This window comes from Diprion similis, chromosome 10 (genome assembly GCF_021155765.1).
Source record: "Diprion similis isolate iyDipSimi1 chromosome 10, iyDipSimi1.1, whole genome shotgun sequence".
In the NCBI taxonomy this organism is placed as follows: Eukaryota; Metazoa; Arthropoda; class Insecta; order Hymenoptera; family Diprionidae; genus Diprion; species Diprion similis.
The window spans coordinates 3,443,820-3,469,314 of NC_060114.1; the positions used below are offsets into that span (position 1 = coordinate 3,443,820).

Sequence of the window (25,495 nt, forward strand, 5' to 3'; positions counted from 1 at the left end):
TCAAGTTTTGACGAAATAGTATGAATTCAATCGGTAGTTAAAGTGAACATTATGTCGACAATGTCAGAAGAGGTTGATGGAAAATTGAAACCATAATGACAAAGTAGGCAAGGAACATTTTATTGTAATGTAGCGAAGGATTGGCTCCGTGAACTATTGAGTTATTTCAAATCCATAAAAATGATATGGAAAATTAGCATGCTTAGAATAGTAGTAGCACAGTGGAATAATGTGAGTCGTTGTGGAGTGTTTCAGAAACGTTGTTAAAGTATTCAACTTAAGCCAACACATAAATATTCTTCTGGCCGCTTACAGAATATCTTATACACATGTAAAATATTTTTTTCACAGTGTATACTGTTTTAGAATATGCAGTGAGTATGAAATTCTGTGTGGGGGCGAGATGTGTGCGCTTCAAAGTTTAGCTGCTGCTCCTTGACGTGGGTATAAGCGTCATGAAAATCAGCTGCCACTCCTTTACGCGGGGATGTAAGCGCTACAAATATTAGCCGAAAAGAACTTATATTAATAATTCAAATATTGAGAAGATAAGATCGTAGTTATATGTAGTTGTCATTATATGATGTGAATTACGTACGAGAACACGATGCTTTAGGAAGACTTTAGATTTTAGCGTTCGCAAAAAACGTTGAATTATTACATGAAGGCTTCAAGTATTTGTTAATTTAAAACTGATAGATTTTAATTCGTAACGTTATCGTAGTCAATATAGAATATAATAGTATGGGACATAATGAGTGTAGTGATGCGTAAAGGCAGAGCGTAGGTTGAAATTATTGGATAAACCGATTGTTGAACTAGATCTGCCAATATAGAATTTCGAGATAAGCATACATATGGTTGGTGATTATAAGTGAAGCGACATGCTAAGATTATATAGTAAATTAGTCAGCAGGTGAAAGCACAAGTATAGGAATTTCGATGATGTATCTTTATTTAATTTAGACTACTTAGGTATAGCACATGAAAGAGACAATAAGTCCGACGTGGTATATTCACATAATAAATTTCCTTTCTTGAGTTTGATGTATAAAATGCACGCGTAAGCTGATTAGTAATCGTATGTATTAAATCTCAAGACTGTATATGTATTCTTTGATTTCACCTACATTGCTGTCGGAGGAAATAATTTTTTCATCTTCATACCTCTGGCAGATATCAATACTTCCTGTCAAATACTCAAGGACCCCCGAACGTCAAGGTTCACCAGGTAGACGATTTGGAGCGCAGGAACTCAAGTACGCGTTCATGGTAGTAGAGTTTCATTAGATAGATTACTAGGAGCTTTGGAATTGCGAAGCGCTGGAGATAAAGATCCACAAGGTAAAATTTCACCAGATGAAGGACATTATGTGCAGGGTCCCGAATATAGAGGAGTTGGATCAAGGATGTTGATGTCAAGAGGATCTGGGGCGCGGAAGCAATGAAGTGCGAGTTCCGGAGATATATAGAGCGCAGAAGAACAGAGTGCAAGTCATGAAGGTCGAGATATACGTCGTGGAAGATCTAGAGCCATTAGGTAAAATATTGCTGCATTCAAACCAATATGCATGTTCTAGATAAAGACGTAAACGTCAAAAAACAAAATTTGACCGATCGTTGAGACAAAACTAAAGTGATCGAATAGCTGGCATAATGCACATACGAATAGATGGCAAGAGCGTCGTTCACTTAGAGAAAAATTTGCACTGCGTTGTGATACATAACTGTTATGACTCTGTTGACTATCCTGTCGTGTTTCTTGGCAATGTCTGTTTTTGTCGCAGATGGCCATGTTTCATATTTATAATTTCCATTTATACTCAACAATAATACGTTAATTTTTACATACTTGCATAATCGTATGGCCATCATTTGTATAAACTTTACAGCTTAAAGTGTTTGTTACAAATTTATAACTTGCCGCAAATAATAATAATCTAATATTCACATTAAATAAAAACGTAATATGACGTGATATCACACAGTAAAACGTAGGTTTGATATTTGTTAATACTGTCAATATTTTACTGCCTGCTCTGTCCTTTTGCCAGTTGACACACGTTAAATCAACAATTACACGAATCAAATTGTCATACGGAGGCTGAACTTCTTCTCATCGTTCGATTGCAACAGTCACTTTTCGCGTTTACTGCACGTTAGGGTGTGTTCTGGATCGAATATTGTTTTAATCGAACTACGTATTATTATAAATAAAGGAATATAAATCTGATTCAATTACCTTCTACTGCGCGAAATTTCCATCACGTCCTATCCACAGCTCATGGCAAATCCGATCGCTACATCTCCACATCAAGTATTGTTCGTTAATTGTTTAGAAATTTCTAAAACTTAAAAAAAACAACCAGGGTTGATATAGGTGACGTGTTATTATTATCATCATGAATTTTGATGTTCTTCACATTATTGTTAATATATATCAAAAGGTAATTATTACCTACTACCGTTTGTTAATTCAACTGTGAATATTTTCGTACTCAAGAGTTGACTAGTAGAGACTATCGACTGTTGTCGATATTCAAAATATTAACGTCCCTTTGAAATCCTCTTATATCAGAGAGGAAGCGAGGGCGCTTTGACGGCTATGTCGTTTCGTGTGTTTGTGTCTTACAGACGTGTAATGATTTATTGTGTGAGTGATGTATAATTGATAATCCGTATGATAATATACTGTGGATCAGGAAGTTCTGGGTTGTTAAAACGATAATTAACGATTGGTGGATGCTTGCGTCTTTGAGGAAAAAGGAGCCTCGGCATTATTGGGTACTGTAGCACATGTGGATGGCGCATACATGTTCAACCGAAATCAATTATTCATTTGACGAAAATCAATTGGTCGTGTAACGATATTTTCGTAATCAGGATTAGCACTGTCGTCGATATTCAAAATATTAGGTTCCTCCGGAATCCCCTTTTCTCAGAAGGGAAGCGGGGGCGTTTTGACGCTCTACGTCGTTGGGTGTGTTTGTGTCTCACAGACGTGTAATGATTCATTGTGTGAGTGATACATAATCGATAATCCGTTTGTCACTATGCTATGGTCTTCGAAAATAGCTGGTTCCAGTCTTAGTCGCCATCGAGAAAGCTTCAAGACACGACGCACGGTGAGACAGTGGAATTATTCATTTAGTCGATTTGATTAATGTTATTAAAAATGGAATGCTTCGTATTTGTAGTATCAAGTCAATATGTATGATTCAGTTGAAAATTGTTCATCAGAATCATAACAGACATAAAAAACAGCAATTTCGATGATCGAAAATATTGTGTTTTGTAGTATCAAAGCAACATGCATGTTCCAGATAACGTTGTTAATTCAGTAAAAGGATGACGTCGAACAATAACTGGGATCCGCGAACAGGAGTCGGTGAGTAGTAGGCATATTACACATATTAATGCATGACAATAACGTCGTTTAATTACAGCAAAACTTGATGTGCATTGTGCTGCAAAACTGTCAGTACCCTGACGATTGTTCCGTCGTGTTGATTGACAAGGATGATACTCAATACACGAAAATAGACTGAATATATAGATAATAGATTCTGATTTTTTCAATCGTTAGACACAAAGTCGAACGTACGTTCACGTTGACCTTAACTTTTACATATTAAGTTGATTTTCACATATTCAAATTATCGTATGGTATATTAATACAGTAGTTTCCGCCAATTTTTTAAGAACATTCGTCTAGGTTAGCGTCAATATGTCATGTCTGACAATTTTGTTTCTTGCATTTCAGAGTCTTGTGCCACTCGGCCACCGAGCCATGGTTACGAGTCCGGCGTGCCGGACTTTGGGCGTTCGTCAGGGTCATACGGGCGTAAGTCATTTTTTCGTTGACGTTAATTTCATATGATACGTTAGCTTTTACATATTTTATATGATCGTACGATATGATAGTGTAGTAGTATTCGTCAATTTTTTTGAGATGGTTTTGCATGGTTAGCGTCAATAGATTCCGATCTTTTCATTCCTTAAATACGAAGTCGAACGCACGTTCATCCGGATCGTTGTATACCGTGAGACGAACGATATAGTACAGACGAATTGCGCTCAGATTTCATTGATAATTCTGTGTGTGACCATTTTTTGTTCGCATTTCAGAGTCTTGTGTCACTTTGCCACGGAGCCGTGTTGTCGCGTCCGGTGCGCTGGACTCTGGACGACCGTAAGGGTCAGGCGGGCGTAAGTCTTTTTCGCGTTGACCTAAGATTTCACATAATACGTTGATTTTCACATATTCATATGATCGTACGATATGATAGTGCAGTAGTTTACGCCACTTTATTGAGGATTATTTAAGATTGATTTTCAAGATTGGCGTCAAAACTTTCGGTGCCTTGCTGATTGCCCTGTCGTCTTCCTTGACAAAAACAATGCTGAATAAATAAAAATAGACTTGATGTAAAGATAATAGGTTCTGATGTTTTCAATCGTTTAATACGAAGTCGAATGCCCGTTAACGTTGACGCAAATTTCAACATGTTACGTTAAGTTTCATATATTTATCTAATCGTATGGTGTAATAGTGCAGTAGATTCCGCTTGTTTTGTTTGAGGATTATTCTCTAAGATTGATGTCAATGGATTCCGATCTTACCAATCCTTACAAATGATGTCGAACGCACGTTCACGTCTTCGTTAATTTTTACACATTACGTTGATTTTATACATAATTATATGATCGTATGGTATAATAGCTGTTTTCGACTATTTTTTACGATCGTTCGTCAAGGTAGGCGTCAATGGATTCTGATCAAAAATGGTGCGGGTGTTGCGTTGCTTAAGTTGGCCCCCTACTCGAAAGATATGATGGATATTCACAATTAGTCTCGAAAATCAGTCCAATGAATGGTTTTAAAAAGATTCTGTTCGTTTTGTGTAGGAAAGAAAAAATCCCACAGAGGGACACGTGACAGTGTCAGCGTCCGAAAACGGAGACGTGCCGAATGTTTTCAGCAGCGGGACAAAGGCCGCAAACTTGCGAATTTTCTAGACGGTTATCTGTCAGTTAACAAGTAAAAACTGAGGTTTTGTATGATCATATTTGAATGCGATAACATAACTCAAATGCACAGTTTGGATTTTATGATTACAAATGCGTCGGTCTTCAAATCGGTGTATTTTTTTTTACTAATAAGTTTTGTTAGATATATTGGTTAAAGCAAAACAAAATAAATGGCCATTTGGTAGTTTTCATGATAACTTAATTATAATTGAGATTATTTTAAGAAGTGCTACAAAAATTCAATAATCATTGTGGAGCTGTATTTATAATGTTTTTTTTTCCAGGTGACGAGTGGGACATATGAAAAAAATGTTTATATACATGAGTTTGGAAATTAATAAATAAGTAATGAGTAATCGTGCTTTGAATTTCTATCCATCCACATGTACCTATTGATATGTCTGAGTTTTGTGAATTTCGCAATAAAATGATCACAATTTTTGATGCATCCGAGATGAGGGTGGGATTATCTTGCCAATATCGCGTGTATAATAGTATCAGGTCGTATGCCCCAACGGTCCATGTGTTTTCTGAACATTCTTGATCATTTTTTCTGTTTGGAGAAAAAACACGAAGAATATGACATGATGAAATTAGTGTACAAAATAACAATAATAATTACCTTCTACTTATATTCTCAGGCCAATGATGTGATATAATGAATCTGCCTTTTCTCAAATAACATTAGTTGGTACTTTAGATTAAAAACTACGTAAAATAGCAGCTTCGGTATAAAAAATTTTGAGTCATAGTTGAATGAAAGCTTTAAAAGCCAGTATGTAGTAGAATCGTCAAAAAAACAAAAATTAACCGATCGTGAAGACAAAATTGAAATAAGTCAGTAGCTAGCATAATACATATAGGAATAGATGGCAAAAACGTCGTTCAATTAGAGAAAAAGTTGCGGTACGTTGTGTTGTAAAACTGTTAGTAGTTTGCTGATTGTTCTACCGTGTTTCTTGGTCAAATTCATTTTCATAAAATCACAATACACTTTGCTGTACCATACCATTTGTGGCATTTCATAGAAAAAAATTTCACGGGCACGTGAAATCAGTTATTTTTTATTTTGAACATCGAAGAGAGCTTGGAAGTCAGTCGGATTTTGACGGGGTGACCGAAAAATTATCAAAATTATTGATACTTACATTAAATGACCTATGTATACTCGGAGTCACTCATATATTGTTGGAATAGCCTATAAATTTTTTCTCGATCGTGCGTCGAGGTAGATGTAATCAGATTGTGATCTTTTCAATCGTTGGATACGAAGTAGATCGCACGTTTACGTTGATGTTAATTTCTACATATTACGATAATTTTCACATACTCATATGATCGTATGGTATAATAGTGTAGTAGTTTTCACCAATTTTTTTATGATCGTTTTTCACGTTTGGCGTCAATAGATTCTGTTTTTTCGTATTGATTCACATATATCACCCATTGAAAAATCCCTTGAACATCCATAAAACACTGACAACGAGTAAGCGAGCGCAGCTAGCGCACGAGCACAAAAACCAGCTACACCAGGCCTCCGACCCCGAGCGAGCTGTAGCGAGCGAGGGTTTTAAAGCTAGTTATTTTTTAATTAGTTGAAGCCGATTTCGGCCGCCAGCCGGTCGAAATTCAAGACTGATCTTTCGAGGGACCACCCTAGCCGTACCATAATCGCCATGTTTAGTACCGGAATTTTCATTCACAGCCTTTTCCACCCGCCCAACTCGCTGCCGGAGCTTTCTATTTTCCCGTGAGCATTGCGGAAGTTGCTACGCGTTCAGATTTTACTTACCTTATTTTATTATCGAAGATCAGTATTATATATTTTCACACTTACCTGCGTTGTAAGTTTGATCGATTTCGGAATATTCGTCGTTTGCCACGATACAACGAAAAAATAACAAAAATATTAGCCACATCATCGGGGTCTATTTGTTTTTCGGGAGGTTTTTTCCCACGATTCGATCTGACGATGACAATTACGATACAGCAGACATTTGTTGGATCCTCGAAATCGCTGTTGATTGAAAATCACTCCATTTTCTCAACGTCGTTCTGCTTTAGCCGGGGGTCAACTTTGTTCCAATTTCATTTCTGTTATTGCTGAACGATACAAATCCGCCGAATGTAATCAAATAAAAGCCAATCTCTCGAGCTTTGTTATCAGCAATCGTTCGACGTGTCTAGCGGGGTTTTAAGCAGAAATACTTAGTTCCTTGGTTCTGATCCGCGTCCTTCTTGTAACGAGGACATCACGTCGTCATCACCGGAGCTTCTGATGCGCGATGCTTCAAATGAGCAAAAATTATTTCTAAAATACGCGACGAAAAAATTGCCCGTCAAGTCGTACCGAATGTTGATCACATTGACGTACCGCAATTACATCATCGAACCCATCGTTACGCTATTAGGAATCGTGGGTCTGATTTATCTGAGTATATTTTGAGGCTCGAATAGATTATCTGAATAATAAGAATTGGCTGAATGTTTCAAGTAGTATCCGAATTCAGTTAAAGCGGGTCCTAAAAGGATATTTGAACGAGCGCTCGTTTTAATTTTTCGAATCTGGAATTAGGTTGTCGGTTCGTGCCGACCATCAAGTATTTTAAAATACTTGTTTCTACTCGAAACTTCAACTCAAATACACGATGTGATTAGAAAGATAATTTCGACGTATTCTGAATTATCCGAAGTATGAAATGCTTCAAATTTTAATTCAGCTCTTTTTCGTCCGGTGTCTAAAATGGTTCTGTGTTTTCTGATCCGAATCAGGGTTTGAACGAAGAAGGAAATGCAGAAGGAATTTAAAGAATTGTGACTGGTGGACGGAGCTCTCAGATATGTCAGCGCTAGGCGATTGGTCGAGAAGCGCCGAGCGATAAACTGCTGACGGAAATCTTCTGTTCTCAGAACGCGGTTTTCTTGATTAGAAGCTGCTTATGCTTTTTTTTTCCTACATTCAATTTGCACATGTCATATATGTTGTCTCCGAAAGAACCAAGAATGTTGCGGTGTTCTTGCCGGACGTGACATTTTTTCTGGTTTCATTTCCGCCAGTGGCTATAAGCGTTGACGCCGTTTGAATTCGACACGGTCGATAAAACCATGAATTGATCTTCTTTGGCCAGCAAAACTTTTCGACACGCTTTGATTGCTGTTTTTCAACGAAATTCGAGTCCTCAAGTCTTGTTACTCGTTACGTATGACGAATGAGGGGAATCGATAGATTTAAAAAAATTCCATGCCTCAGGGCATTTTCATGTCTCTGTTACTCCGCGAAGGCCAAAATATCTCGTCAATTCAAATAAGAAGATAAGTTTTGATCCCTCGTAACTTCGCAGATGTGAGGATCTGGTAATAACATCACGAGGGACTCGTCATAAGGGAATTTCAAACCAAAACCAAGGTACATACTGAGTGTTTCCGATTAAAAACGTACTTTCTCGCAGTAAAAATGATGATAAGACGGACCACCAGGCCGGCTTATATTTCTATTGCAAAAGTGTCGCACGGAGGAACCCCGTGGTTGTACATCGTCTAGAATGAAATTAAACTGAGCTTCATTTCCGGCTGGGGAGGAACGACTCTGGGTGTTTGCGAAGAAACGTTTGTTTCCGAAAAGAAGCACTTGTACGAAGTGTTTTTGAAATTATTTGCGGTACAGGTCGATGGGAAGGTGACTTCCGTCGTCCAGATAGAGGACGATGTTTTCGAAACACAGAAGGTAACTGTCGCAGCCCAAAGGTTGGAAAAAGTTCGGCCTACGAGCGAGTAAGGCGCGAAGCACCGGATTCTTGCAAAAAACACCAAAAAAGTGAGGTGCGAAGCGCCGAGACCGAGGAGCTCGCGAAGCGAAGCCTCTAATTGAAGAATGAAAATGAAATGGATTCGATCTGGTGTAACATCCAATAATGAAATTACAATAAATTCATGAGTTGAGAAGAATATGTCAAATTTACTGAACGGTATTCGTTTCATCACTTATCTGTGAGATTTCAATTTTCGACAATTAACGTTTCGAAGTTCGCCCGATACGAAAATACGTCCGCAACGAATTTCGTATCATTTCATTCTTGACGCGATGCTTCCGTTCAAAAATCCTCGCGGTTGCATATTAGAAATACTTAGTTCCTTGGGTCTGATGCGCGTCCTTCTTGTAACGAGTTCATCACGTCGTTGTCACCGGAGCTTCTGATGCGCGATGCTTCAAACTAGCAAAGCTGCATTCTGAAAACCGTGTCGAAAAATTGCCTGTCAAGTTGTACCCAATGTTGATCACATTTACGTACCGCACCTACATCATCGAACGCGTCGTCACTCCATTAGGCATTGTGTGTTTTATTTGTCTAGGTATATTTTCAGGCGTGAAGAGATTTTCGCAATAAGAAGAATCGGCTGAACGTTTCAAGTAGTATCCAAATTCAGTTGAAACGGGTATTAAAAGGATAATTGAACGACGACTCGTTTCAATCTCTCGTCAATCCTGTCTCAGTCTGGGATCAAGTTGTGGTGGTTCTTGCCAACTATCAAGTATTTCGAAATACTTGTTTCTACTAAACACTCCAATTCAAATATCAATATCAATATCAATATCAATCGTTTCTCAAGATTCGGGTGTACAACAGTGTCACTCGCTCATATGATTCACTAATGGCACTACGTTAGTTGCATTAAAGTTCGACGTTTCTGGATATGATCGTCTTATAATTCTGCACTGCTCTGAATTTTCCCGTGTTCAGAATTGTCTGATGTTTGAAATGGTTCAAATTTTAATTCAGCTCGTTTTCGTCCAATGTCTGAGATGATTCTGTGTTTTCTGCTTCGAGTTAGGATTTGAATGAATAATGAAACGGAGGAATGATTAAGAGGATCGTTATTGGCGAACAGGGTTCTTACATATTGTAACGAATATGATGGATTTGGGTGATTGTGTCAAAATTATAAATATGTTGACCCAAATCCATAATAATCTATAGAATATATATGAATAAATAAAAGTATGAATGAGTATATATAAAAGGGACAGTAACACAATGTTGAAGGCAATCGCCAAAATCTATTAAATATATTGTAAAAAAAGATAAGTATCTTATATATATATAAGAAGATCATTCGCACACGCAAATAAAAATGATATCACACGTAACTTGCTCAAACATAAATCATTCGAAAGAATGACATAGATTCCGCAGAGCAATCCCTATTTTGTTGTGACTTATCTTTTCCTACTTGTCTCTGTCTTTCGTCGTCGAGTCGGTCCGTGGTATTTTATTAACTAATATGAAGTCCAACAGGGTCGTCGATATGTGTAAGTGTGTCGATATAATTGAATTAATATTGAAAAATACTGAAGACTACAGTAGATAAGATTGCTTGGCCAAGCTCAGGTAGTGCATCTTGTTCTGACCACGTCTGTGGACCGACTGCCTGAGTAGGTAGCGAATCTTAACGCGTCGCTAGTACCGCACGCATACATCTCAAAATAAGTGTCATGAATATACATGATACACACAAGTTCTTACACCTTCCACCCACTGATACCGTGCCGAACCGTCGTCGAGCCCAGCGCTCTAATATTCTAATCTCACAATGTGTCAGCGCGAGGCGATGAAGTGCTGACGGAAATCCTGGATCTCAGAATGCGGTTTCCCTGATTGTCAGCTGCTTATGCTTTCTTTCCTTACGTTCAATTCGCACAGTCAGATCTATTGTTTCCAAAGGATCCAAGAACGTCGTTGTGCTTTTGCCGGACGTGACACTTTTCCTGATTTCATATCCGCTAATGGTTAACAATATGCAACCGCAGGGATTGTTTGTACGGCAGTATGGTGTCAAGAATAAAACAATACAAAAATCGTAGTGGACGTATTTCAGTATAAAACGAACTTCGAAACATGAATTTCTAAAAACTGTAATCTTACAGACAAGTCATGATCGAATACTGTTCAGTAAATTTGACACATTCTCCCTAACTTGTAAATTTATTAGACTGTTATTATTCGATGTTGCACGAGGTCAAATCAGATCTAGTTTTATACTTAAATAATTCGGGTTTTAATCCTCAGTTTTTACTCCACAGTCCAGTCCAACAAACAGGTCATAGCATTGACCTCTGTTGGAATTTACCGTTTTGATACTTGCAAATTTTGTACTGGAAATAAGGTAATAAAAAATGACGATAAACATACTTTCATGTGTATAATTGAATTCCCCGAGATATGATTCTCCCAGTCGGCGCTTGTGCCGCGGCGTGTCGGCGAGAACTGCGAACACCAAAATCTTCGTAACGTTGGAAGAGAAAGGAAGAGAGGAAGAAAAGGGGTGACGGAAAGAGCTCGAACAGCTCATCCTGAGTCTTTAACGGTATGACGCAATGAAAAGCAGCTTGTATAAATACTTTGTGAGATAATCACTTCTATCGATACCCGGCTTTGATATTTTTACGAAAAGTTTGCTCGTTACCGAGGTCAGATGTTACACATCATTGGCGACTGGTAAAAGACTCTCAATTTTCCTTTTTTTTTTACCAATAAATAAGTTCAACATCCATGACAACTGAGAGTATATTTTATACACCCGGCATTTAATTACATATTAAACTCATTGAATTTCGTACATTTTTCTCATAGTCTCTAGCCTTTCTTATTATTCCTATAATATATGTATATTCACAAGTATTGTGAGTTCTTCTTCTTCTTCAGCGAGCCTGCAATGTCCTGACCCTGACTTGTTTCACGTGATTTTGATCCATTCACCCTCGACAGTAGAACTGCTTGAGCCGCAGCCGAAATGGGGTTCCTTCAGTTTGGTCATCTGGAATCATTGTGAAATAAATACGTGCGACGAAAAACCTCCTACTCTGAGTCAACAAAATTGCACAGTGAGATACGTCGAATTAATATCGTATCGTATGGTTTTTCGGAAACAGATCCGTGCAATTTCAATCAGCGCTCCTATGTGGAGTTTTCGAAAAATCTTATTCGTTATCAGGTCAAACAATCCACTGTTACATGACGGAACGTCGATCCTACGTCCAAGGGTGAAAAGGTGTGTCTGAAGACAGAATTCAGCAATGGTTGTCCAGTTTGCGGAAGCATCGCTTGAATGATAGTAAGAGAAAATGGAAGGAAAATGTCACGCTCCGACTGCGAGTTGATGGATCATGCACCGTAAAGTAGAAAACGTATGAGTATCGTACCGTTTGGAATCGATATTATCAATCTCCTTTACGAGTGTTTGAGCGGTCGAACTTAGACAATAAAGGTTCGCGATTGCGTGCGATGGTACATAAAAAAGCTCGGGGTAGACTTTCTCAAGTTGCTGAAATCAATCGAAGTAATAACTTGCCTGGATTCGTGCTTATCGGTTCAACTGGATCAAGGGGACTCGGATCGTGAGTCTCGGAAGCCGGTGTCTTCCGGAATTCCGTGATTTCGGTGTACACCTTGGCGCGTCGAGTATACAATTCGAGGTAATGCTGGAACATGCACGCGTGTGATAATTGGTCGGGTTTCTTGAATTGCGTGATCCTCCTACTTTTGCCACCACTTTACAGCAGCTGAGAATGGAAATGCACACGCGACTAATGTAAGTAGATCTTCAGGGCCTGATATAGTTGTGCAACGGGGCTTTGTATACTATTTAAAGTGGTAGAGAATCGTGTGATACAAAAGGTAGGTCAAGAATGACGATTGTGCTATGAAAAACACTTAAAATTCACCATTTTGACGTTCTCCTCTAGCAAATCACCGACGCAGCGCTCAAGCTCATCAAAAGAGGGTCGATTCGACGGATCCGTTTTCCAGCATCGCAGCATCGTCTGATAACATTAACAAGTGCCGGGTTAGATGCTTCGGAACGTGAAAACGGCAATGATTGGTTAACGTACCGGATGAATAGAAGCAAAGATACTCTTGGGTGAGTACTTTGGTCGCTCCATTCGATGACCACCGGCAAGTGTTTCGCACATGTCTTGGGGGTTGATTCTGGGGTAAGGAGTTTTGGCGAGCGAGAACAATTCCCATAACAAGACTCCGAAAGACCAGACGTCAGATTTTAGCGAGAATATCCCGTCTCTGAGGGATTCGATGGCCATCCACTTGACGGGAAGAGGGTCGTTTCCTTGGTCCTTGTACTGGTCGTCCTCCTGGAGGGACTTGGACAGGCCATAGTCACATATTTTCACGACGTTATCCTCCAAAAGCAATACGTTCCTCGCTGCCAAGTCACCGTGCAGCACCTGAAGACGGTCAACGGTTCAAATTGTTTTTGGTGAAACTGAAAAGCAATAATCCCGGTCGTAAATTCCTGACATCAACCTTTTTGGCAGCAAGATATTGCATTCCGCGTGAAATCTGCCAAGCCCAAGACACCAAGTCTCGCGTGCGAATCGGATACAATTCCGCATTTGTAAAGTCACCCGGGTACTTGGTTGGCGGCTCAAGTTCCGGTAATTGTGAGTTGTTTCCGGTAGCCGAATCTCCCGCCCCTTCACTCGTACCCAGTTGATCGGTCCTATCACCCAAATCTTTCACTGCTGAAATAGCATCTTCCCAACGTGGTGCCGAGTTTGTACTACTCGAAAGTGAAACACTACACAAGAGGAATTGTTTGCAGTTAGGATACAATCGATTAAGGCTACAACTGCAACGCACGTATGCGTAAACGTGATTATTGAGAGCTCGCCATTGGGAGCTGGTGTAACTCATTGTTGTAACAAATTGCCTGTGTCGAGAGAATGTAGGGCCAGGACGTTCCAGACTACCACTGCGATGATGACTCACGTCGTCAATATTTTGAAAAACTCTGACCAATGGCCATTCAGTTCCACAATTCCAAGGTGATTCTTGGGTTCACTCGAGACTGAGCTGCTTACGTGACGAAATAGCTTACCTACAGCTTCTGACGTCGATAGAATGATTATCAGCATCAGGATATGGGATTTTCGAAGAGACGGTACCCAATTCATCGACGAACTTTGACCTGCAGCGCCACAAGTAGTCGTGCAAGTTCCCGAAGCGGCAAAATTCCACGATGACCAAGAGTTGGCCTGTCGGTGACGATGGTGTCAATAAAGTTCACGAATCATCGCTGACGCGGGTCAGCGGGGTCCAGATAAGGAATTGAGATACGTAGAAACACCCACCATAATCGAGATTTTTGGTGCAGGCACCGAGAAACGGCACGTCATGACGGACATTCTTCCATGTCACGGAGATTCGTCGAACTATCTTGGAATCTCAAAATCAGTCAGGATTAACTTTATTCCGATATGCACCACTCACGCGTGGTCCGAGCACTTACCTTTTTCCGCGGGCGTGATAAGTCCGGAGTAAGTACTTGCGAGTCGTCTTCCCGAACTGATTACAACAAGTTCGAACCAATAAAAAGTGCCGCGTCTCAACTGTCTCCTACATAAGTGGTTATATATCCTGCCCTCTTTAACTTGCACCGAGAATACGTCTTCCCGTTCAAGAGAACCGTTTTCCAAAGATTGTATCAGATGCGTGTCTCCTCGGGCTACTCTGTCGAACCAGCGTAAATAAACTAGCTCCAACCCTACGACGAAGGCGGTCAATCGCAATGGCGAATCGTAGGAGACTTCGACTCGAACCGAAGTTGCGATCCTCGGCAGTCTGTCACTCATTGCCTGGCATAGGTAATCCTAAGAACTGTAGCTGTATGACGTTTTCGCAATATGCAGCATCATCCTGACGTGAGTCTTGTTGACATTCGATATAAGGGAGACGCTGTCCAACTGAACTGCGAGTCTCGGCGAGACTTTTTGCCACTCGAAGTTCGATCGTCGAAGTTCGAAGAAATCCCACAACAGTGCTGTCGACTCGCCCGGTTTTGCATACACGATCTTAGCTCCTTCAATTATGTTTTCTGTGGGCGCTAGAAAAACAAAACACCTCAAAGACACAGCCTTTCGAACCGTAATTCGGTAAGTTGAGTAGTCTACATTATTTACACAAATCTACAACTTGTTTTGACTCAGAGAGTACGATTTATTATGTCATTTCTTCTATTCAACTATCTCGCAGTGGATCTTACGTCTTACTGTGACGAGCATTCTTCCACGAGGATGCGAATCCTTAGTATTCTTAGCTACGCAGGCGTAATCGCGAGCGATTACTTCCTCAGGCTCGCCGACAGTTATAGTCCAGTCAATCCCACCATCAGAATCATTGAACGAAGTAAGACGTTTCCCCGCCTTGGTCCACCAACCCTCGTATCCCTGAACACAGACGCTGCAAGTGAAGGAGGCGTTGTTGCCTGCTGTTGTATTGCTTTCATCTCGAGTTACGTTCATTGTCAGTACCTATTCAATTCCATAAATTGATATATTCTCCTTACATACTCATAACCATTATAATTTCGTTTTAAGTGACTCTTATATTTTACTTGGAATTTTCGTATGCATTTCATGCATACGGTTCTTTCTTTTATCTTCTAACCATTTCGGGAAACATTTATTCTTGCTTATGCTGACCCGATAGTTAAATAATATTAACGACCGTCTGAACCCAAACAGACTTACGTGCACGTGCGTACCAGAAGGACCACATCAGAGAACTCTCAATATCACAGGCCAATGGTTAAAGAATTTTTATAATGCCTGTTATGGTTTGAGCTATTCGTTTTGTCAGATCCCAAACCAAACTGTTAAGCATCAAGCAACAGTTCGTCAAGATAAACTAGATACGTCGAAGATGGCAGTGCACGTGCAGCGTAATAAAACCTTTTCAAGTGGTGTCTGTTTTGGGAAACGACGACCGACGGCTATAATAGGTTATCCTCGTATATATGATGCAAGCACGGAAATTCTTACCCACACTCATGGGAAAGGCTAGAGTGGGGGTAACTAACCCACTATACTGGACCCAGAGAGCAGGGGTAGTTCATGGCGAATAAGGAGGCCCAAAATATTATTAAAACACACGTAGATCTTTCGTATTGGTTCTCTTTCCATAAAAATGGAACCAAAAAGGAAACACGTTAGGAAACTGCACGCTGAATAATGTACTGAGGAGAGCGTTGCAGGAGGCAAAAACTCAGAGCTACGAAAATCTTTTGACGAGAGGAGTTCACAAAAATCTTTTAACGAGAGCGGTTCTCCGAAAACCTTTCATCAGAGTCGTTCATGAAATCACTCGGAATCAAGACAAGTAGATTAACCCAATAACTGTGAAGAAATTCGGTGCTTCTCATTCTATTTGAATAGTATCATTTTCATTATAATAATCAACCATCATAACTTCATTTTAACTTGAATTGAATAAATCTAATCATTGTGGTTAACCTATATCGTGAGTTAACCAAATTAATTACCTTCACCATAAGTTTATCAAACTAGAACAGCTAGAAAGTGTGCAGAACAACGATCTATTTCGAAGTGCTAGTAAACAATTAATAGAAAACATATCATTTTCTCAGCCTGAGACAATCACTCAGTTGCCGCCGCCAGAGCAATCGTGCATAAACAGTGTAACACGATTTTCAAACGGCCTGCTTTTAGAAAAGATAGAGACAATTTCGCAATTTATTTCTTATCCAGTACTCGCTGGACACGCAGAGCCGCCCCCACAGCTCGAAACAATTCACATCAACTAAAGGTAAGTGAAACTTTTAGTTCAAAAAACTCAATCAAGAGAGGAAAACCTTCGCGTTCATCTCAGGTAAATCGTGTTTAGAAATTCTGTCTTTGTACTAGCATTGAATCATTATGGGAATTAGGGTTCTTCGTTAATCAATAATAGACGACTAAAATCCATCACATAACAATATACCATGAAAAGTGTCCGGTTTTCGAACGCCGAAGCTCACTTCAAACGAACTAAGGATTCTTGAACGCTGTGAAATTGACGTTCGCATGTGTTAACTTCGTCGTCGATTTGATACAGAGTGCAATATTTCAATTTCCTTATTATACGTAGTGTCCTGTGGCCGCGTTAATAGATAAATCGGAAACTCGGCCTCCTTGCCTGTTGCCACTTTCCTGCCGTTTGATTGTAAGTTCGGCATATCGATTATCGTGATCACCAGGTTCGCTAAATATATTTGTCGAGTCCCAAATAACGTAAATGCGATCTGTTCCGATTGCTTCGACCTCGAGAGGGAGAAAATCAAATCTTCTGGCTCAAAGTCCGCTCGCCGCTACACGGAGAGTCTATCCGGAATGACTCACGTCGATACACTCCGAGTTTGTATTTACGCGTCGTACTTCTACAGATTGAAATGAATTTCGCGCCAGCTTTAACTCACAATCAGCGAATCAGCAGAATTAACATTCCGATTTTAGACCGGGAGCATCTCATTTTCTACCGGTATGGCACCCTTTGAGGGGTCGAATCACATAATTAATGAAAGGAAAATGATGGTCATAGCGCTGGTCGTCGGGGCGTTATCGCATGACGATTAATCGAACATGTCGGATAAATTGGGGTCTTTTAATGATTTTTTACACAAAAAATCTTGCATTTTCCGGTAGTTTATGAAAAAAAAATCCGGCGGAAGCAATATGCCATACTCATGCGGCGTTTTTTTCAACTTGTTATTTTCAAACTGACATTCACGAAAATCGCTACGCCATACCGTTTTGACGGGTCTAAATAGTCGCCATACTGCCGTAAAGAAGAAGATTTTTTTAAAGTTGTTAAACGATTTTTTACAGCCTAAAAATTTTTCTACCAGTTATTTCAATGACTAGAAACAGAAACCCGATAACGCCAGACCCGTGGGAAGGGTCAAATACGTATAATATTATTATAAAATCGTAACATTTTATGCGGAATTGGAATGATTTTTTACAGTATGACACAAATTTTTCCTGAATGTTTCACGTGTACAAACCTTGAATATAAATTTGCAAACTGATATGTACGGGCAATCGTGATTTATAATAGATCCCAGTCGATATTCTACGGGTATCAACGCTCGAACAATTTTATCGAGTTTTCAAGGTCAAATATACATATATATGTATATTTATATATCAGTTTATCGAGTATGGCACCACTTTCGCACTTCGCTATAAGTATGGCACAATTTTTCTGAGGTGTACTTTTATATCAACTTTCGAAAAATCGAAATGCCATACTGTAAAAATACGTTTCGAATTTTTTTTTTCCACAACTTAACGACAATGCGGTAGTCTTCGGCCCCATTGTCACAATATGGGGTATTTTTTGTTCGATGGTGTCATATTGAAATCAACTGAAAACAATGATGCCATACTGTAATAAATAATTTTACGTCTTACCCAATCGTTTTTTGAATAATGTTTCGAAAAAACAGTTTTTTAAGTATGGCACTACTTTTGCACTGGACGTGAAGTATGGCTTGTATATTCACGGTTATATTGTATCATGAACATTCGACAATCCAAATTTCCAAATGCCATACTGTAAAAAATCGTTTAACAACTTCAAAAAAACCTTCTTCTTTACGGCAGTATGGCGACTATTTAAACCCGTCAAAACGGTATGGCGTGGCGATTTTCGTGAATGTCAGTTTGAAAATAAAAAGTTGAAAAAAACGAGCCTGTAAAAAATCGTTTTAAAAAAAAAAAAAAAAAAACTTTCCTGTTTCGATCAGTATGGCGGACTTTCAGCCCCGCCGCATGAGTATGGCATATTGCTTCCGCCGGATTTTTTTTTCATAAACTACCGGAAAATGCAAGATTTTTTGTGTAAAAAATCATTCAAATACCCCAATTTATCCGACATGTTCGATTAATCGTCATGCGATAACGCCCCGACGACCAGCGCTATGACCATCACTTTCCTTTCATTAATTATGTGATTCGACTCCTCAAGGGGTGCCATACTTGTAAAAAATGAGATGCTCCCTACGTGCACCATCTCCCGGTATATTTGTGGAAGCACGACGTGTCGATCGTCGGAGTGAAGCGCGTCGATGCTCCGTTCAAGTACCCATCCTTTATTATTCACTTATTTTCCGTCAATCATCTGCCTTAACTATCCCGGTAAAGAGCTGACGACATTCATTCCAAAGTACTCGACGTGGAATAGTTCAAACTTCATCTCCGCGTGCTCCAAGCTGATCGAAATTACTTCTCACCGGGCATCCGTAAACACCAGAGTCGTCGGGTGTGACCCTTTCGTATCTAAGTTCTACTGTCACGTGAGTTTCAATTTTCCTTGGAACAGTGACGGAAGTTTCGTTGAAAAATCCACCGATTTTTGACGCAGTAAATCCTCTTGTTCCCCCTATTACGTTGAATGCGAAACTAGCCGATACGATTTTTTTTGTCCCAATAACATGTGGTGCGTGTACATAATTGACGCACATAATGGATAGAAAATCTCAACCTCAAATGACCTGACCTATTTCTAGCTGAGAGTACCCCCGCAATAATCTCATGGCAATTGAGTTCTAGTAAAAACGTCCGTATTTCTGATACTCAGTAGATTTTGGCTTGCTGAAAAAAAGTCTCCCGGGCACGACCGTTCGCTGTGAATAGTTTCGGCGCTGGCGACCATCAAATCTAACAATGTTCATCCTCAAAGTGGCCATTCCCGTTCACTTGCACAACTTCCATTTGCTGGGAATAATAATTTTTTCCGCAGTTCTTCTTGAACAATGAAATACTGGATACAGAACGAACGTATCTTTGCATTGTTTGTAACGTTTTTGGAATGTCAGTTTTCACTAATCGTGGGTAAACGTGATTGGGTATATCTTACCAGACGTTGTCACCTATCCTGTAAAAAGAGTCAACGGAAGTAACGACTTCGGGTGATCCAAGAAACGGCCCATGACTATGTAGACGGTGTTATGTTTCAATGCATCTATGCGGAAGGAACCTGCGTAAAGAATTTTCGTCGGACAGGAAAGTACTTGTAACTGTTGCCACTTATCCGTACCTTTTTCACTGTACGTAGTTTCGCATGTAGCCTCACGCGCATGCAACAGATCTTTGAATGCCCATTTTATATAAATGGATTCTGGTTCAAGCACTCCGAAAGTTCAATTCCGATCAGTTCGGGATTCTACGAGCTGGATGTCATCCCAAACGGTGATATTGGATTTTTTTGCTGCACATCTGTAATATCCATAGGACGTGCAGGAAGGTTCATCGGTCGACCTACAATTGTTTGACGAATTTTCCACTTCCTCGAAGATTCCAACTCTCGAGCTCTCTTTCTGCCATGTAAAAGTTGTTAACGCTTGATCTATAATGCCGCACGACATGATTGCCGGTCTGTTTGGTGTTGCGAGAACTTGATACGCCTCGACAAATATGCCTTTGCGGACTGAAACAGAAAAAAGATCGTTTAGCAGACTCGGTTGAGGTGGCTATTCTTTCTGGACTAGCACGATTTGACTCTTCCCCAGTAAGCTGTAAAAAATGTGGAACTTTTTATGCTGCCTCAGTAGCATATATCTGTTATACAGGGTGGGTCGAAGAGGAAATAAGGCGAATTCAAAGCGTGAATGAACTTCGAACGCGTCCGCCAATTTCCTAAAATTTCGTCTGCTCGGAATTGGGAGAAAAAAAGGTTTCGTTTCGGGTTTAAAAATGTAAAAAATCTGCATTTCCTACTGAGATACGCGCTACCAAAAACGGGTTTTTGAACGATTTTCAGGAAGGATAAGAAAATTTATTCATCAAGCAAGTTTGAGTCAATCGAATGATTAAAGATCGTAGCCCTCCCGATAAACACTAGACCTCACTGTTTTGTTGATAAATAATTTAGGATGGTTCCTCAAAAGGTCAGTTTTGACTTCCAGCTGGCTTGCGTCCCAAATCAGTTTTAAATAATTGAATAGTAATCCCCTAACTTGCATAGACTTTTGCCTCATCTCTTCAAACCGTGCCTCAAGGATCGTGGATGTCCTGATTCAAGATGCACGTATTTCGGATACAGTCTCAGCATATATTTTATTGCAAGTTATTATTACAATAATTCAAGAAATTTGTAATTGCGAGATTATAGTTGGTGCTGATATCTGAGACAAAATTTACATCGTCACACCACGCAATCCAGATGAATTACATACTCTTGAAACCTGACCTCGTTTTCGGAGTTGGAGGAATTGCATTTTGTCTAGAATACTTGGTATGACGATGTGAATTTTTCCGCAAATAACAGCACTAATGCCCGCTTAAACCTCGCAATTATAGATTTCTTTGAAAATTATTACTTTTGCAATGGAATATATTCCAAGAATGTAGCAGAAACACCTGTATTTCAAATCAGGAAATCCACTATCCTTGAGGCACGGGTCAGAGTTGAGATGAAAGTCTAATAAAAGGAGGAAATTATTTTTGAATTATTTGAAGCTGATTTCGGGGGCCAGCCGGTCGAAATTCAAGACTGACCTTCTGAGGGACCACCCTAGCCGTATCATAATCGCCGTATTCATTGCCGCATTTTACATTCAGAGCCTTTTCCACCCGCTCAACTTGCTGCCGGAGCTTTCTATTTCCCCGGTCTTGATACAAAAATTGGTCCGCACTGTGAGATTCAAATACATATTCCACCGCCCTGAGATTAATTGAAGTGATAACGAGTTTACATCAAAGAAAAAATGTACAATCGATACGATATGACGATGTGACGACATGCATCATTGAAGATTGTATGATTAACTAAGTAAATTCCGGAGCTTGATGGACAACTTTAGCAAATAGTACAAGTTAAGTAAAGAGTTATCATTGATGGAAAGAACAACAGACAAACTCATGTAGAAATTAACGGTAGAAAAGATTATTATATGTATGGCAAAGGCGTGTTTTATCTCTATGTGGATAAATGAATACACGAATGAATGACGAATTATTAAAATCTACTATTTCATCTGAACTAGTTTATACAATTGATCTCAGTAATCAAACATACCAGAAACGAAAGAAAACCAATTATGATCGACTTTTCAATATGAAATAATTAAAACTTTCGAATAAATCTACAACTTCGAAGTTTTATACATCTCTATACATACATATATGTGTTTATATTATTTGTATTTACAGGTTGTCCTAATCTCCCTCAATATAAGTTGGTTCTTTATAAATTTCCTATTGAAATAGAAAAGTATTAGTATCATTCGTTGCAGCACTCTTTCTCTCGGCATTTCTCTACTCTCAATTAGACTCACGTGTATGGCGACATCGAAGCATAGCGGGCGTTGTTACGCGTTCAGATTTTATCCACGTTTTGAATCAGTCCGGGTTTTTTTTTTGGGCCGAAATAGTAGATTGCAACTCTGTAGTAGAGAAACCTCAAAAGCTGAGTATGAAGCGACGCATTCGATACGCGACACGGACAGTTGGACCGATGAAATTGGACCGATTCGTGATACTTAATGAATGTTTAGGAATCAGTTCTGATAGCATTCCGCAAAGTCAATGTTTGTCAAAACATCAAGGCCCGTGTGCTAGTGAATTTCTTTTGTTGGAGGGCATACTAATGATGGATTTTGTTCACTTACTTGCGTCGTGAGCTCGATTGTTTTGCAAATTATCATCGTGATCATTTGATTTTCAGGATGTTTTTTTCCCCCGATTTGATCTGACTACGACAATTACGATGCAACAGACACTTGTTGGATTTTCGAAATCGCTGTTGATTGAGAATCACTTTATTTTTGACAAGTGCAGCGACTCCTTTTCGGAGTTGCAGGTCGTTTTCCAAATTCTCAACGTCGTCCTGCCTTAGCCGGGGGTCAACTTTGTTCCAATTTTTTGTGTCTGCTGTTGCTGAACGATATACATTCGCCGGATGCAATCAAACGCAAGCCGATCTCTCGAGTTTTGTCATCAGTAATCGCTTGACGTGTCTAGTGGGGTTTCAAGCAGAAATACTCAGTTCTTTGGTTTTCCATCCGCGTCCTTCTTGTAACGAGGTCATAACGTCGTCATCACCGGAGCTTCTGATGCGCGACGCTTTAAATGAGCAAAAAGTATTTCTGAAATACGCGGCAAAAAAATTGCCCGTTAAGTCGTACCGAATGTTGATCACGTTGACGTACCGCAACTACATCATCGAACCCATCGTTACGCCAGTAGGAATTGTGGGTCCGATTTATCTGGGTATATTTCGAGACTCAAATAGATTTTTTACATGATAAGAAGTGGCTGAATGTTTCAAGTAGTATCCGAATTTCGTTTAAGCGGCTCCTAAAAGGATATTTGAACGAGCGTTAGTTCTAATTTTTCGTTAATCCCGACTGAATCTGGAATTAGGTTGTCGTGGTTCTTGCCAACTATCAATTACTTTGAAATACTTGTTTCTACTCGAAACTTTAATTCGAATACACTCTTACCAACAATTACAGTTTCTCTAAATCGTTTCCCAAGATTCGGGTTCACAATAGTCTAACTCACTCATACGATTCATCAAAAGAATTACGTTAACCATATTGAAGTTCAAAGTTTTTCGATACGATCGTTTTATAACTCTGCACTCTTCTTAATTTCGACGTATTCTGAATCTTTCGAAGTTTGAAATGGTTCAAATTTGAAGTCAGCTATTTTTCGTCCAACGTCTAAGATGATTCTGTGTTTTCTGATCCGAATCAGGGTTTGAACGAAGACGGAAATGCAGGAGGGATTCAAAGGATTGTGACTGATAGACGGAGCTCTCAGATATGTCAGCGCGAGGCGATTAGTCGAGAAGCACCAAGCGATAAAATGCTGACGGAAATCCTCTGTTCGCAGAACGCGCTTTCCTTGACTGCGAACTGCTTATACTTTTTTTTTTTATAACGTTCAATTCGCACAGTCATCTTTATAGTTTCCAGTTTGTTTGCGATTCATGTACGATATTGCTCACTGCAAGTCTTGGTTATTCTGATCATGCTCTTTCATGGTAATTACACGTCGGTAAGTTAGGGTGCGGAGAGGCGGAACTGCAGAAATTTGACGAGGCTAAATTTAAGCAGACATTATAAGAGTCAACGCATCTGTTTGTCGTCCAAGACATTACAAATAATCGAATAAACGGTGCGAGTAATACCACCACAACATAATAATAAATGCGTCTTGTAAAAAGTTTATCCGTAAACTGAAGTCAACATTTACTCGCACGAATCGAAGTTGTAAATGGGAGAACGGTTCTTGATCCTTTACGCCGCTTGAGGATCATGACTCGAGCTGGTTCCACAAAATCTTGTGCAAGGACAAGAACGCCGCAGCGTCGATTGTGTTTCAATAGCAAGATGATACATGTATACTGGATACGTTGCACCACTTCCCCGTCACGACGATGCAAGACGAATGATGCCCTTCTTATCGAATACGTAGAAAATGCTGTAACGAATGGATTAAATATGTTCCAAAATACTTGCGTTACGTAGAAGCATCATTCGCCACCCAGAAAATCAATGCGATTTGTTTGCAACATTATAAGAAAATACAGATCCAAGAGAAACAACCAACGTGTGAACGAATAAATTAAAACCGTGATTGGAAATAACGGACGGATCTGGTTCGGATGACCACTTTCACGAGCGAACAAAGTAGGCATAATTAGAGTTTAGGTAAGAGTGGAAATGTGTTCAGGTAATTTCAGGAAACTATGGAAACGGTGAAAACAATTGCATTTTTCCTTCACGTCGCGTACGGATGAAAAATCATCCATCGTCGATAAACGAGTCTGTAAGGCAATCCTACAGTGAAAATTCTCCGAAACTCGGTAAAATCACTTTGTACCGCTAAATAACTTGCGACGCGTCTTCTTTTTTTCCTTGGCCGTTGGATTCTTCACTTTTCGTCACTCACCCGCGTTAAATCCGGATTTGGCGCGAGCCAAGAGGCAACCAGCCAGCATCAGAATCATCGTTTCGATCTCTCCGGTCCGTTCTAAACTTCCAAATTAATATTTCTCCAATGACACGGTAAGGCAGTAATAATTGCGAATATCTACGTCTCGGATTTCATACGCTTTTGTGGTTAGACAATGAGCCCTATTGTTAGGTTGTGCCGCGAGCTTCTCCTTGGAAATGACCGTCGTTTCCGGAACCACGAACGTCGTTGTGTTTTGCCGGACGTGACACTTTTCCTGATTTCATTCCCGCCAGTGGCTAAGAATATGCCACTACAGGATTGTTTGTACGGAAGTATCGCGTCCACAATGAAACGATACAAAAATCGTGTATAGTGAACGTATTTTTCGTATCGGACGAACTTCAAAACATCAATTTTCAAAACTCGTAACTTTACAGATAAGTGATGAACCAAATATCGTCCAGTCAAGTTTACATATACTTCGTAACTTATGAATTTATTGTACTGTTATTATTGGATGTTACACCAGATAAAATTCATTTTATTTCTAAACTTCAATAATTCTAGTTCTTATTTCTAAGGTTTTAGTTCACAGTCCAGTCCAAGAAACATCCCGTAGCATTCACCTCTGTTGTATTTTGCCGTATTGATATTTGTAAATTTTATACTGAAAATAAGTGAATAATACTCAATAACAACCACACA

The 25,495-nt window shown here is 39.6% G+C and overlaps 1 protein-coding gene across 1 annotated transcript; it reads right to left on the reverse strand.

The window, feature by feature from the left end:
* Positions 1 to 4,322: 4,322 nt before the first annotated feature.
* Positions 4,323 to 24,842, reverse strand: LOC124411385. The gene is given in 12 exon segments (XM_046890477.1): positions 4,323 to 4,387; positions 12,379 to 12,508; positions 12,752 to 12,850; positions 12,920 to 13,270; positions 13,350 to 13,605; positions 13,924 to 14,080; positions 14,177 to 14,269; positions 14,335 to 14,928; positions 15,088 to 15,355; positions 19,117 to 19,265; positions 20,148 to 20,312; positions 24,785 to 24,842. Coding segments are annotated over 12 exon segments (2,385 nt in total).
* Between the last annotated feature and the right edge of the window lie 653 nt (positions 24,843 to 25,495).